Source organism: Spermophilus citellus (assembly GCF_964194105.1).
Source record: "Spermophilus citellus genome assembly, chromosome: 11".
NCBI lineage: Eukaryota > Metazoa > Chordata > Mammalia > Rodentia > Sciuridae > Spermophilus > Spermophilus citellus.
The window spans coordinates 66,206,360-66,219,717 of NC_138192.1; the positions used below are offsets into that span (position 1 = coordinate 66,206,360).

Below are 13,358 nucleotides of genomic sequence, written 5' to 3' on the forward strand. Positions count from 1 at the left end.
ATAGAAGGATGATCAACTGATGAGCATGCATGCCAGACATAGAGTGAGAACTGAGCTCTGAATTTGTCAACACAGAGAAAAGTAGGAGCCATGACAGGAACAGGGCTATTTTATCGGTGCAGTGGAAATAATCCATTTTGGGTTTAAGGGAGAAAAAGGAGAAAGTACAGACAGTAATAACAGAAAATTGAGAAGTTTTGCAATAGAGAAATAAAGGGAATGATAGGTTAGTGGAAATGTAAGGTGTAGAGAGATGTTTTCCTTCCTTTTTTAAAGGATGTGACAGATTATAACATGTTTATGATCAAAAAGAGATGGGCAACAGGTGACAGAAAACTGTCTTGGGGTAAACAAACGGGGATGGAATCCAGTGCACAAATGGAGACTCTGGACTTAGATGAGCACTAGATGGTTCATTCATTGTCTTGGGTAGAGGAAGATGCACATGAGTGCATAAGTGAGCTGGTAAGAGGTGAAGAAGCTCTTTTCAAATGGTTTTCTTATTAAAACAGGAAGCAAGCTCCTCACCTGAGAATGAGCATGTGGAAGGGGATTTGAATAGAAAGGAATACGTGGAATCGTCCACCCAGAGAGTGCCCAAGTGAGCAGTGGAAATAATGTCGATGCATTGCCAAGCAGAACTAAGGGACCACTTGATGTCAGATTCTAGATTTTCCTTTCAGTACAGTAAAATCACTTTTATTGAGATGAAATCAATAACAGGCAGATTAATTTTTCCCCTGGAAATTTGTCAATAATAATTTGAGTCATCAATTAGATTTTAGTATCATTATAAAATTAAACTGTATCTTCTAGATATTGGGTTATTTTGTTTTTATTTGTTTTCTTATTTTATTTTTATGACCTGCTTTCTTGAGTTACCTTTTACAGATCTAATTTTTATCATCTTTTAAAAACCTTTTTCCTTTTTATGCTGTTTCTGCCTCTTTTCTTCATTATGAATTGGATAAAATACTATAGTCAGTTTACATGTAGTTTAATAAGCAAACTGACAGTAATTCCCTTTATATGTTTCTGACTGCCTTAGTTGTCTTAGATTTGCTCTTTCTTTCTTTCTTTTCTTTCTTTTTTTTTTTTTTTTTTGAGTGCCAGAGTTTGAACTCAGGAGCCACTTGGCCACTGAGGCACATCTACAGCCCTATTTTGTATTTCATTTAGAGACAGGGTCTCACTGAGTTGCTTAGTGCCTTGCTTTTGCTGAGGCTGGCTTTGAACCTGCAATGTTCCTGCCTCAGCCTCCCAAGCTGCTGGGATTACAGGCGTGTGCCACTGCACCTGGCATGAGTCTTAAATATTATACATTCAATTATTTCCTATTCTTGATCACTTTGAATTAAGAGAAAGCAAATACTGGGATCAAAATGCTCTTGAAATGAAATAAAAACACACAGCTCTGCAATAAACCTAGATAGATAGGAAATAAAGGAAGAGACTTAAAGTTTCTGAGTCTCTGGAGATGAGAGCTACTTTGATACCTGTTCATTTTCTGGAAAATCAAATCTTTCTAACTTAAAGATATGTGATATGCCTACACAGACCACCCCCTTTCTGACTTTCAAAAGTCTCAATTCCCCTTCTATGGACTAAGGAATTTCCTCTTTAGACCCAGAAAAGTGAGTCCTGATTAATCTAGTCTAATCATAATGACACATGCCTTGTGCTGGTGATTAATTTAGAAACAGACAAAGAACACAAATCCAGCCAATAAAGCAAACCTGAGGGAAATTCTGCCTTAGATCAGGAGACTTTTAGAAATGGTCTCCCCACCCCAATAGGGAAAATCATGAATGAGGAAGAGCATCCGCTTCCTCCTTGTGAAAGAGCTGTGTGAACAAGTGACGGGCTGAGCTATAGCAGCCATGCCCATCCATGAGAGGACAAGCTTGGGAACAAATCAGTAGTCTGAGGAGAGTCCCTTTGGGTCTTTGAGGATAATGTTTTATCACTGCATTAACAGACTCAAAAGTACCTTACTTTACAGTTTTCTAAATGCTAATAATAACAATTATAAACTCTTGTAGCTAAACACTTTCTGGTTGGGTATTCTGTTACTTGCATCCAAAAACATGCTAGCTATACAAACACATCTTTGTATAGAATCAGGGGGCTGTAAATTGCTGAGAACTTAACATGTAGGTGAACTTCATGCCTGGGATCCAGTGTGGCAGCTGGAGTATTGGAAGGATGATATTCAGGCCCATTAATTATTAACCCTTTATGCTTGGTTGGTTTCTATAAAGACTTTCTTAGACAGAATTTACCATTTGCTTGTGAATGCTTCTGTAGCACTTTGCTCACTTACTAGAAGGGCACTTAACTCTTTTGATTGTAGTTAATGTTTCCTTTAATATAATGAATTATTTGAGAACAAGGCCATAACTATCATCTTTATATCTGTAGGGACAAAGTGCCTAGCATATATTAAAAGCTCAATACATACCTGATGATTTGGAGAATTATCTTCCATTGACAAGTCTGTGTTAGCAGAATAGACTAGAGAGGGCTCCCTGAGCCTGGTCTTGGAAAGGGCAGCCTGATGTGGTAGGATGAGGGAGGTAGTCGAGCAGAACCTTTGCAGATTGGCCTTTATGGGAAGCATGACCATGGGAGCTAGAGAAAATCCTCCACTTTGGATAGGTAGCCAGCTGTTCAAGGAGTCATACTTATCTCCTCTCCTTCCCTCCTACTTCATATTCCTATACATTGTCTTACCTACAAAATATATCCCATTAAAAAATAGATTTCTATTTCCAATGCTACTACCTTTGTCCAAGTCACTATCATCTCTTACTTAGACAACCCTTACCCCCAAACATTATCCAGACAGGAGTCAGAGACTTATTTTTGACATATAAATAAGATCATGCTACACTTAGGCTTAAATCCTCTGGTAGCTCAAAACTATACTTGGAATAAGAGAGAAGACAAAATCCTTCAGTTCTTTCTAACCCTCTTTCTTTTTGACATAGCACTTATTATCATCCAAAATTGTTTCTGCTCATCATCCGACTGCCCCATGGACTGTGTAAGGCCCAAGGGAGCAGGTTTTTCACCTGAACCACTGAGGACCATTTTTCCCCTCACCTGCAACAACACCTGGCATGCAATAATTGTTCAAAAAATGTTGTTGAATTGACAAATACTTCCTTTCGTCACTATAAGACCTTAGCTTTGAAGGGGTTTTAAATTTCACACTGAAGAAGTTTTCCTGTCTGGAGTAAAAGAATCAAGAAATATAAAAGAAAAATGAGTCACCCATGAAAATCATAGTCCTGAGCTTAAGAAAAGCAGGTCCCTACCACAGAGATGGGATTAGGGCTACAAGATTCACCTGGTTTAGTTTTAGGAGACTTAATCAGATAAGGGATGGATGATAGGTACTACTTGAACTCTACCCCTCCTTCTCTTTTTTCCTCAGTTAAACCTCCATGGCTCACAGAATACCTGAACAAAATCCCTGATGGCTTTGGCTCTGCCTTAAATGACTTCTTGGGCCTTAGATACTGAAACAAGTGGCCTAAGCTCATAGCTCTATTTGTTTACCCAGCAAACCAAATAACTAAGGAGTGTGTACATTAATGTGTACAGTTGAAGAAAGCAAACAGTCTATATTTAAGTTTCAAAAAACTTCCTATGAATTTGTACTTTTGAAGCACAACGTAAAACTGAAAATACAATACTTGGAAAACAATAAAACATCTAGCTCAGAAGTCCTAACTTTGTGGTTTCAGGTTATTCTCAAACTGAGAGGCGCACCTTCTTTTGGAGGTCATAATGGAGCTGTGAAGACTAAAGGTAAAAATATTTACAAGATATTGATTTACAACAATGAAAGGATCATCATCCAGCCATAAAGCAATGATTAAACATTAACTTCAGAAAAACTACAATCAAAGCATTTCCTAAGTTCAATTATTTATGAGAACCAGCAGGTTCAGGAAAGGATAGAAGTCAGATTTTGATTGCTTAGATCCAGTATTTATTTGCACGCTCCTAAACTTCCTATGCTTAAACTTCCTCAAGTATAAAAAGACAAGATAATAATACATGTCACATTTCAGAAAATCTTGAAGACATCAACATATTTCTAGAGAAATATGACCTACTTAAACCAAATCAGGAGGACACACACACAATACAAACAGATCTATTTCAAGCAACAAAATAGAAGATGCCATCAAAAGCCTACCAATCAAGAAAAGCCCAGGACCAGACAGATTCTCAGCCAAGTTCTACAAGACCTTCAAAGAATTAACATGAAAACTCCTCAAATTATTCCATGAAATAGAAAAGGAGGCCACACTTCCAAACTCATTCTATGAGGCTAATATCATCCTGATACCAAAACAAGACACAGACACATCGAGGAAAGAAAACTTCAGACCAATACCCCTGATGAACATAGATGTAAAAATTCTCAATAAAATTCTGGCAAATTGCATACAAAAACTTATTAAAAAGGTAGTGTCACCCTATCAAGTGGGGTTTGTCCCAATGAGGCAAGGTTGACTTAATATACAGAAATCAATTTACAACAATGACTTCATCACATCAATAGACTTAAAGACAAGAATCCTATGATCATCTCAATATATGTAGAAAAAGTATTTAACAAAATCAGCACCCCTTCATGTTCAAAACACTAGAAAACATAGGGATAGTAGGTACATACCTCAACACTGTAAAAGCTATAGATGCTAAACCCAAGGCCAACATCATTCTAAATGGAGAAAAATTGGAAGCGTTCCCTCTAAAAACTGGAACAAGACAAGGATGACCTCTTTCATCACTTCTATTCAACATGGTCCATGAAACTCTAGACACAGCAATTAGACTGAAGAAAGAAATTAAAGGGATATAAATAGGAAAAGAACTCAAACTATGGCTATGTGAATATGACATGATTTTATAATTAGAAGATCCAAAAAGTTCCACCAGAAAATTTATAAAACTAATAAATGAATTCAGCAAAGTAGCAGGATATAAAATCAACACCCATAAATCAAACTTGTTCCTTCCTATACATCAGTGGTGAATCTACTGCAAGAGAAATTAGGAAAATTACCCCATTCAAAATAGCCTCAAAAAGAAAGAAAGAAAGAAAGAAAGAAAGAAAGAAAGAAAGAAAGAAAGAACCAAAAAACTGGGATGGTGGCATATACCTGTAATCCCAGCAACTTGAGAGGCTGAGGATCATGAGTTCAAAGCCAGCCTCAGCAAAAGTGAGATGCTAAGATCTTGTCTCTAAATAAAATACAAAATAGGGCTGCGGATGTGGCTCAGTGGTTGAGTGCCCCTGAGTTCACATGCTTTTGGATAGGCAGACTTAACATTGTCAAAATGGCCACGCTACCAAAAGCATTATACAGATTTAATGCAATTCCTATTAAAATCCCAATGACATTCTTTATAGAACTACAAAAAGCAATCATGAAATTCATTTGGAAAAATAAGAGACCTAGAATAGCCAAAGAATTCCTTAGCAAGAAAAGTGAAGCAGGAGGTATCATAATATCAAACCTTAAACTATACTAGAATAGAAGAAAAAGTGGCCTAAATCTTTACCATGTTGACTTAGGAACAGACTTCCTTAACAAGACTCCTAAAGCTCACAAAGTAAAATCAAGAATCAATAAATGGGATTGATTCAAACTAAAAAACTTCTTCTCAGCACAAGAACAATCAATAACGTGAAGAGAGAGCCTACAGAATGGGGGAAAATCTTTACCACATGCATCTTAGATATAGCATTAATCTCTAGTATATATAAAGAACTTAAAAATTAACATAAAAATAACCCAATCAATAAATGGGCTAAGGAACTGAACAGACACTTCACAGAAGAAGTGCAATGGATCAAAAATATATGAAAAAATGTTCAACTCTCTAGCAATTAGAGAAATGCAAATGAAAACTACTCTGAGACTTCATCTCACTCTAGTCAGAAGAACAATTACCAAAAATATAAGCAACAATAAATGTTGGCAAGGATATGGGGAAAAGGTACACTCATGCATAACTAGTGGGAATGTAAATTGGCACAACCATTATGAAAAACAGCATGGAGATTCCTCAGAAAATTTGGAATGTAACCACCATTTTGACCCAGCTATCCCACTCCTCAGTTTATATCTAAAGAACTTAAAATCAGCATACTACAGTGATGCAGCCATGCCAATGTTTATAGCAGCTCAACTCACAATAGCCAAACTACAGAACCAACCTAGGTGCCCTTCAAGAGATGAATGGATAAAACAATGTGGTATATATACACAATGGAATATTACTCAGCCTTAAAGGAGAATGAAACTATGGCATTTGCAGGTAAATGGATGCAGCAGGAGAATGTCATGCTAAGTGAAATAAACCAATCCCAAAAAACCAAAGGTTGAATATTTTCTCTGATATGTTTATTAATATTTTCTCTTTTTCAGGGCTGACTTTCTGTGTGCAGGGAGCCTACTGATTGCTGTGACAGCAGTCAACAGGGCTCACCTTTTTTTTTTTTTTTTACCAGTGGTACAGGTGACTTCATCTTAGCTCGCATATCAAGACACAAATAATCTGCCAATTTTCACAATTAGGGGGGATTAGGGAAGAATAGAGGTACTTTGGATTAGGGAGAGGAGAGTGAAGGGAAGGGAGAGGGTAAAGGAGAATAGTAGAATTAATGGAACATTATTACCTTATGTGTGTATATGACTACCTGACTGGTGTGATTCTACATCATGTATAATGAGAAGAATGAGAAGTTATCCTGCATTTTTGTATGATGTGTCAAAATTCATTTTACTGTCATGTGTAACTAATTAGAACAAATAAAAAATTAAAAAAAAATAATATATGTCTATGAAGTGTATGTTCTGGGAAGACCAAATGAAATAAAATAATTTGCATCAGAAAGAACAGTGTAATTTAATGCAACTAAAGCAAATATGGATACTACTTAATAAGATTACTGAAAGTATGAAATGTTGGGGGTTGGTGGTGTAGATAGAGGGTTAGAGTATGCATGAGACTCTGGGTTCACTCCCTAGCACTACTAAAATATAAATTAATAAGTAAATAATAAGAACATGAAAAAGAAAAAGCATGCAATGTCATTCTTGGGCTGAAATTTATTGCCTGTATACAGTCTTATATAGGAATAGAAGCACTAGTTCTAGACTCTTCTCCTCAAAACACTTAAAGTTTAAGGATTAGCAATCAGGAAATTATCATATAACTGTAAAGGAGAAGTTGTAACAATTATGCTAATATGACCAAGTTGATCATATATTTGAAGCTTATATTTGATCACAAGCTAACAAAATGATGTGAAGTTTATTAGTATCAGGTATCAGCTTTAGAGTCATAATGTTCAAATGTGAATCCTAACTCTGTGGAATATGGAGCAAGTTCCTTAACTTCTTTAGCAGCTGTTCTCCAAAAATGGTTCAAGGAAGTCCACTCTTGTGTAGTGCCCCTGGCACTGATGTGAGTTGGTCCATGGGATCAGCACTACACAGCAGAAGGGATGCTACAGCTCCCATTTATGAGGATGAGTCATAAAAGACACTGGGGCCTTCTGCTTAGATCCTCTTTTGGCTCCTTCATTCCAAGGGAAGGAAGCTCCCTTGTTATCTGAGGCCCTTGCGGTGGGTGGGTGGGAACTCTAGTTAGGCATCCTGTGAGTGAGCTTGGACAGGATCCTCCAGCTCCAGCTGTGCTTTCAGTTAACAGGAGGCTGAGCTAGATGGCAACCTCAGGAGAGATCCTGAGCCAGGACACCAAGCTAAGCCACTCCCAAATTCCTGACCCACACAAAATCTGAGACAATATTGTTTTAAGCTTTGGAGTAATTTGTTATGCAGTGATTGATCCTCTCAAAGTTTCTACAAACCTTCTGTACAAATGGAGATGATAATAGCACCTCTCTCCAAGAGTTATTTTAAGGATTACATGGGGGAATATATTGAAGCCCCTCAGCCCAATCGATACCAGGCACACAGTGAAAACCTGTTGAATACTATCAAGTCCTCACATTCCTTCCCCTCCACCAAGAAGCTGCTCCTACAGGTTATTTATAGGCACCTCCCCCCTGGGCCTCAGCACTTTCTTAAGTCATAAAAGTAGAAGGACACCGAGCCAGCTCTAGGAAGTCCCTTTATGTTCTTTCTCTGACCATTAACTGGGCAAACAATCTTCCCTTTCTGTCTCTCTGGACCCTTTTGAGAAGACAGGCAAAGATTTCTAAGACACAGAAAGTTGAGGCGCATACTATGGCTAGGGAACCAAAAGCCAAAATCATTGGCCTGTCTGCAGGAACACTCAGAAAAGTTGACAATGGTTAACTGAGCTCCCTGGAATCAACTAGAGCTTTCACAGAGCATACTGTTTAGAAACTGTCCTCTGACATGTACAAAGCTTTCATTCAGACTTATTTCTGTGCTTTTCAACTGGGAATCGATCCTGGACTTTCTCAGGCAAACTTCATAGATGTTATCTTTTCTCTCTCTGATTATTCCTGTCTCCTCACATTTGGGTTTTCTTTTATTACTGGTGGGTGGGTAAGCAGGCACATTTCCTATGAACTGAAAGAAGGTATTGAGGAAATTTACTGCTAAAGCAGACAAAAGAACAAAAAAAGAATAGCGATACTTCCCAACTCCATAATACAACTCCATAATAAAACTATCTGGCAACCAAGTATTTCAAATCTCAGCATGTAATGCAAAAAAGGGAAATAAAGGAATCACAAATACCAAGTGAGGGGGAGTTTATCATTAGGCTATTAGGATTTCTATAATTCCATACAATTGTTTTATTGCTAATTCTCAGGGAACCTGAATGTTCAAATATGCAATCTTCATCTATAATAAGTAAAAAAATTAAAATAAAATTATGGTTATATATAAAGTTATATATATATATAAAACTAAAAGTTTTATAAATATGTAACTAAAAGTTATAATACATATATATGTATATATATATGTAAATATACAAATGGAGATGATTATATATATATATATTTAGTAATAGACTTGTACATATATTGGAGAAATGCAAGCAGTCATTATTTTAACCTCTAACCTCAAGACATTTTTATTCTAAAAAAAAAAAATACCAGTAGTTTACGCCTCTCCTCAACTGCTGTCCACACTTCCCTCCTATTCCGGTGTGTTTAGTTCTGCTAACTAAACTCAGCATTTCCTATGGAAACACTTGACCTTCTCTTAAATTAACCTCTCAGAGGAAGAGCATGGGGTTGCATCTTTCTCCTTCCTTTTAGCAATTTCATTCTTTGTTTTCACATCATCTAGGTCTTTTTTTTTCCCCCATTAAACCTCCTTCTCTCTCTCTCTTCCTTACATTCCCCTTCTCCTTCCTTTTATAGATCCCCATTCTCTTTCTTTCTCCCTTTCCTGTTTAAACCTTGATAGATAATATGGGAAGCATCTCTTGATGGTTGGTTATGGATTCTCTGTAAGAATCTCTTATTATGGCACCTCCCAGGAAAGGTATTGCTGATTAAGTGAAAATGCTGCACTCCTGAGCTTTCGTCTCTGTCCCTTCTGATAAGGCAGGAGTTGAAACAAATGACTTCCGTCTTGTATCTAAACATATATAGACGGAAATTAAGAAACACAAGAAAGCGAAATGGGAAGTTTATATAAACCGCCATGAAACCACATCTCCTCCTTAAGAGAGGTCCTTATCCACTCTCCCCCTTACCTCCTTATCTTTAATCAATTACTTAAGTCTAGTCCTTCACATTTCTGAATAGCTATATAGAATCAGAACTGCAATCTATACCCCAAGAGTCCTAAGCCATTTCCCTTGCTTTTCCTTCTAGTCTTGCTCTATTTCAACCCACTTTCCAAATATCATGCCTAACAGTCCAGTCATGCTCAAAATTCTACAGCAGTTCTGCATCATCTACAGGTTAAAATCCAACTCCTTTTCCTGCTATCTACCCTCCTCTTTGGCTGTGGATCCTTTTAGAATCCAAGAATCGAGATATGATCTTTTGTCTCTGTGTTATCACACAGTCATTCACATTTTCTAACTATTAAAGTTTCCCCACAAAAGAAACCTCTTGTGAGAAGTCTTCCCTGGCTTTCCCAGGAGAGTGCCCATTCTCCTGGGAAATCTTGATCAATTTGATCAAGCATCTATAATTTGAACCCTAAATTAGAGTAGTTAGGTGGAGACCTGAGTCTCTCTAGAAGTCCTTTTCAAGAAAACATCCTTGTAATTTTATTTGGAGGAGAGACTAGGTGCTGTTTAGGGTGAGACAGCTCCTCCCAGGTCTGTATACACTACTCAATGAAAGAAAATCTTGGTAGTTAACTCAAAGAAGCCCATGGAAGGCAGCTGCATGATGAAGGGCCCTCCGCAAATTCACTCCCCATCTCAAGTGACTTATCAAAGTACAACATTCCCTCTAATTTCACTTAAGGGAAGTTCCAATAATTACAGTTTTATCCATCTTTCCAGTGATGCTTTAATGCCTTCATGATGTTTTGGAGACAAACAGGCTAGACACACACAGACACACACATCCAACAAGTCATTTGTTTGTATATTTCTAGTAGTCTATAAAATGTGGTTGTTAAATTTGCAGCAACTAGCACAGTCTTGGAACATAATGTAAGTCCTATAAATATTTATTGATATGAATGAGCTATCCTTTTCCCACAAGGCTTTGCATGAGTTGTTGTTTAAATATACAAAAGTGTCACTTCATGAAAATAATTACAACTTAATAATGCAACAGAAACAATCAAACATAAGTGGACTGAAGTCTGTCACTCTGTAGTCTAAAGTAACCACTTTAATTTAAACACTACTTTCTTTAAGTAAATGTCATTAGCAATAGGTCAATTTATTATTATTTAATTTCTGGCACCTTTGCTTCAATTGCAGGGCAGCATATTTTTCATAGTTTTACAAAGTAATTCTAAATTGTTACCTTGAAATCTGGATGGAGACCCCTTGTATGCAAGCACTGACTACATTTCCTCATTGACTCAACCATCCAGAAAGAATGTTTCAATTGACTGACTAATTTAGTAAGTGTATAATGCTAAAATGAAAGTAAGTGTTTAAAAGAAGGGCCAGAGGAAACCCAAGCTAGTTAACATCATGTGATTGTATTCAAGAGTGTGTATTTCATTATTTGAATGTTTTGTATCAAAATCTAGGCCTAAACTGGAACACTCAGGCAAGCTAAAAAAGACAAGCAGGTGACTTTAAAGGGAATAGTACACTAAAATATCACTGATACCAGATCTCTCTGAAGATTGTCATGCACACCAGCTTTATAATTTAGCTCTGCAAGATTCCTAAATTGGTGAAATAGTCACATTTGGATTCTCAAATTGATGAAATTTTCATCAGGCCTGAAGGTAAAAATAAAACAACAACAATAACAACAAAAAAAATTGGGTTCCCTGTGCATTGTCTTTGGCTTCATTTTTAAATTTTCCACCCTTAAGACATCTAGTTGCTACATTGGGATCTTTAAACACTACTTTCTTTTCTTAGAAGATCATAATCATAAACCTTTTGAAAAATTAAATTTAAGATTTTTAAATTTAATAAAAAGAAATCCTAACTTTCTCCTAATTTCAGGAAGTATGCATTTGCTAAAACTAACAAAACGTGGCAGCTGCAAGGTTCACAGCGAAACTCTACAGACCCTTTGAATCTTGTCCCTAGATTAGACGCAGCTACAACCCCAGAAGCCTTCTTAGAGACGACCTGGCACACTGTCTGAGCCCCCCGGGAAACCTGATCCAGGTCTCCAACTGTCTTATCTTTTTCAAAAGTTTCAAACTTACTGCCTTTGTTCAGCAGAACCACGGGCACGGTGATGATGGTGACAAGCGCAGCTGCACCCAGCAGTCCCAGGAGAACCTTCCATGGTGTCTGCAAGTCGGTCAGATCACGTCCAATTAGAGGGAAGCGTTTGGCCCCAGAGTGGGTAGGAGGATGGGGCCCAAGCTGCCCCAGAGGCGGCGGGGTTTACAGGTGGGTGAGTTAGAAGAGGGAGACAGTGGGCTGGAAGGGTTTGGAGGGCACCCTTGAATGTTTGGATTCTGCACACTTTAGTGCGGGTTTCTCTTCCCTGTTGGTCTGAAGCCAAGTGAGGGTTTGAGCGTGCATTTTTGGGGGTGGCTCTCTGGGACTTCCAGGACTCGGTGCCTGGCTCCTTAGCAAGAAAACCTGCAGATCAGAGAGCAAAGCGAGAGCTCTGGGACCTCCCTTCACCTGTTAGAGCGGTCCTGGGATTTCTGCCTAATGGTAGTCCCGGGTCCTCTTCCGCGAACTTCTGGGCAGTTTGGGGAGAGTCTGGCTAAGAAGCACCTACGACTCGACCCTGGGGCTGAGTAGGTGGGAGACGCGCTAATCACTCACCTTCATGGTCGCCGTCTGCTCGGAACTGAGCTTTCGGAGCAGGAGCGCAGGCAGAAGTCACCGCGAGCTGCTCAGACCCACGTCCTGCTCCCCTGCTCTGGGCCGCGGATTCACCCTGCGCTCGCCAAGTTTCGGCCCCGAGTTAAACATTAGTGAGCTCCCAGCCCGCTCAGTATAAAGGCGCGACTGGCAGGCTGCGGGGCGGAGGGCGCGGGAGAAGGCGCGCGGACGTGGGACCCTGCCATTCCGGCCGGGGGCGCCCGCGAGGCACCTCCCGGGCGGTGCGGGGCGCTGGGCGGCAGCTCAAGTGGTGAGGGTGAGCGCTGCGGGCGCGGTGAGCCGGAGCCGCCAGGGGAACGCGAGACTGGCGACATGGGGCACAGCGGAACATCTTAGCCCGAAAGAACCTTGAGGATCAGTTCCTGCAGCCCTGCCTGACCTGGACAGGCGAAGAAACTGAGGACCAGAGAGGACATCGGGCTTGGCAAACCTTCACAGCTCACTGCTAGTAGCTGAAAGGAAAACCCAGGCCTCTGTCCTTTGCCAGCTAAAGGGTCTCAGATCTGCAGGTTTTCTTGCTAAGGAGCGGGGCACCGAAAAATAGTGGTGTTTAATGCAATCTGGAAGGTAAAGAGGGAGAGAAGGTAACTGTTCACTTTTGAATATCAGGTAGAGACTCCATATCTGTATTTAATTAACCTCCTCAGGAAATTTCCTCTTGTCTTGTAGGCTTACCTTTTTATCAAGAAGTCAAAAGTAATACTACCATTTATGTGGAACTTACTTTTTCCCAAGGACTATGCTAAGTGTTTATCAAGCATTTTACAGGGGAGGGAGTTAAGTAAAGAGAGGCTAAATAATTTGGCCAAGTTATTCAGCTAGGAAGATATGGAGTCTCAATTAAGAGTTCATGTTCTTAACCACAACTCCAT

The 13,358-nt window shown here is 39.0% G+C and overlaps 1 protein-coding gene across 1 annotated transcript in view; it reads right to left on the minus strand.

Annotated features, from left to right (window-relative positions):
* The window catches only part of DPP4 (dipeptidyl peptidase 4), an 80,591-nt gene extending 67,894 nt beyond the window's left edge, over positions 1-12,697 (minus strand). Inside the window, exons 1-2 of the mRNA XM_081261690.1 lie at positions 12,427-12,697; positions 11,850-11,937 (exon numbers count right to left, since the gene is read on the minus strand). Of these exons, the coding sequence (XP_081117816.1) occupies positions 11,850-11,937; positions 12,427-12,432 (94 nt within the window). The 5' untranslated portion in view covers positions 12,433-12,697. The remainder of the gene's footprint in view (positions 1-11,849; positions 11,938-12,426) is intronic.
* Between the last annotated feature and the right edge of the window lie 661 nt (positions 12,698-13,358).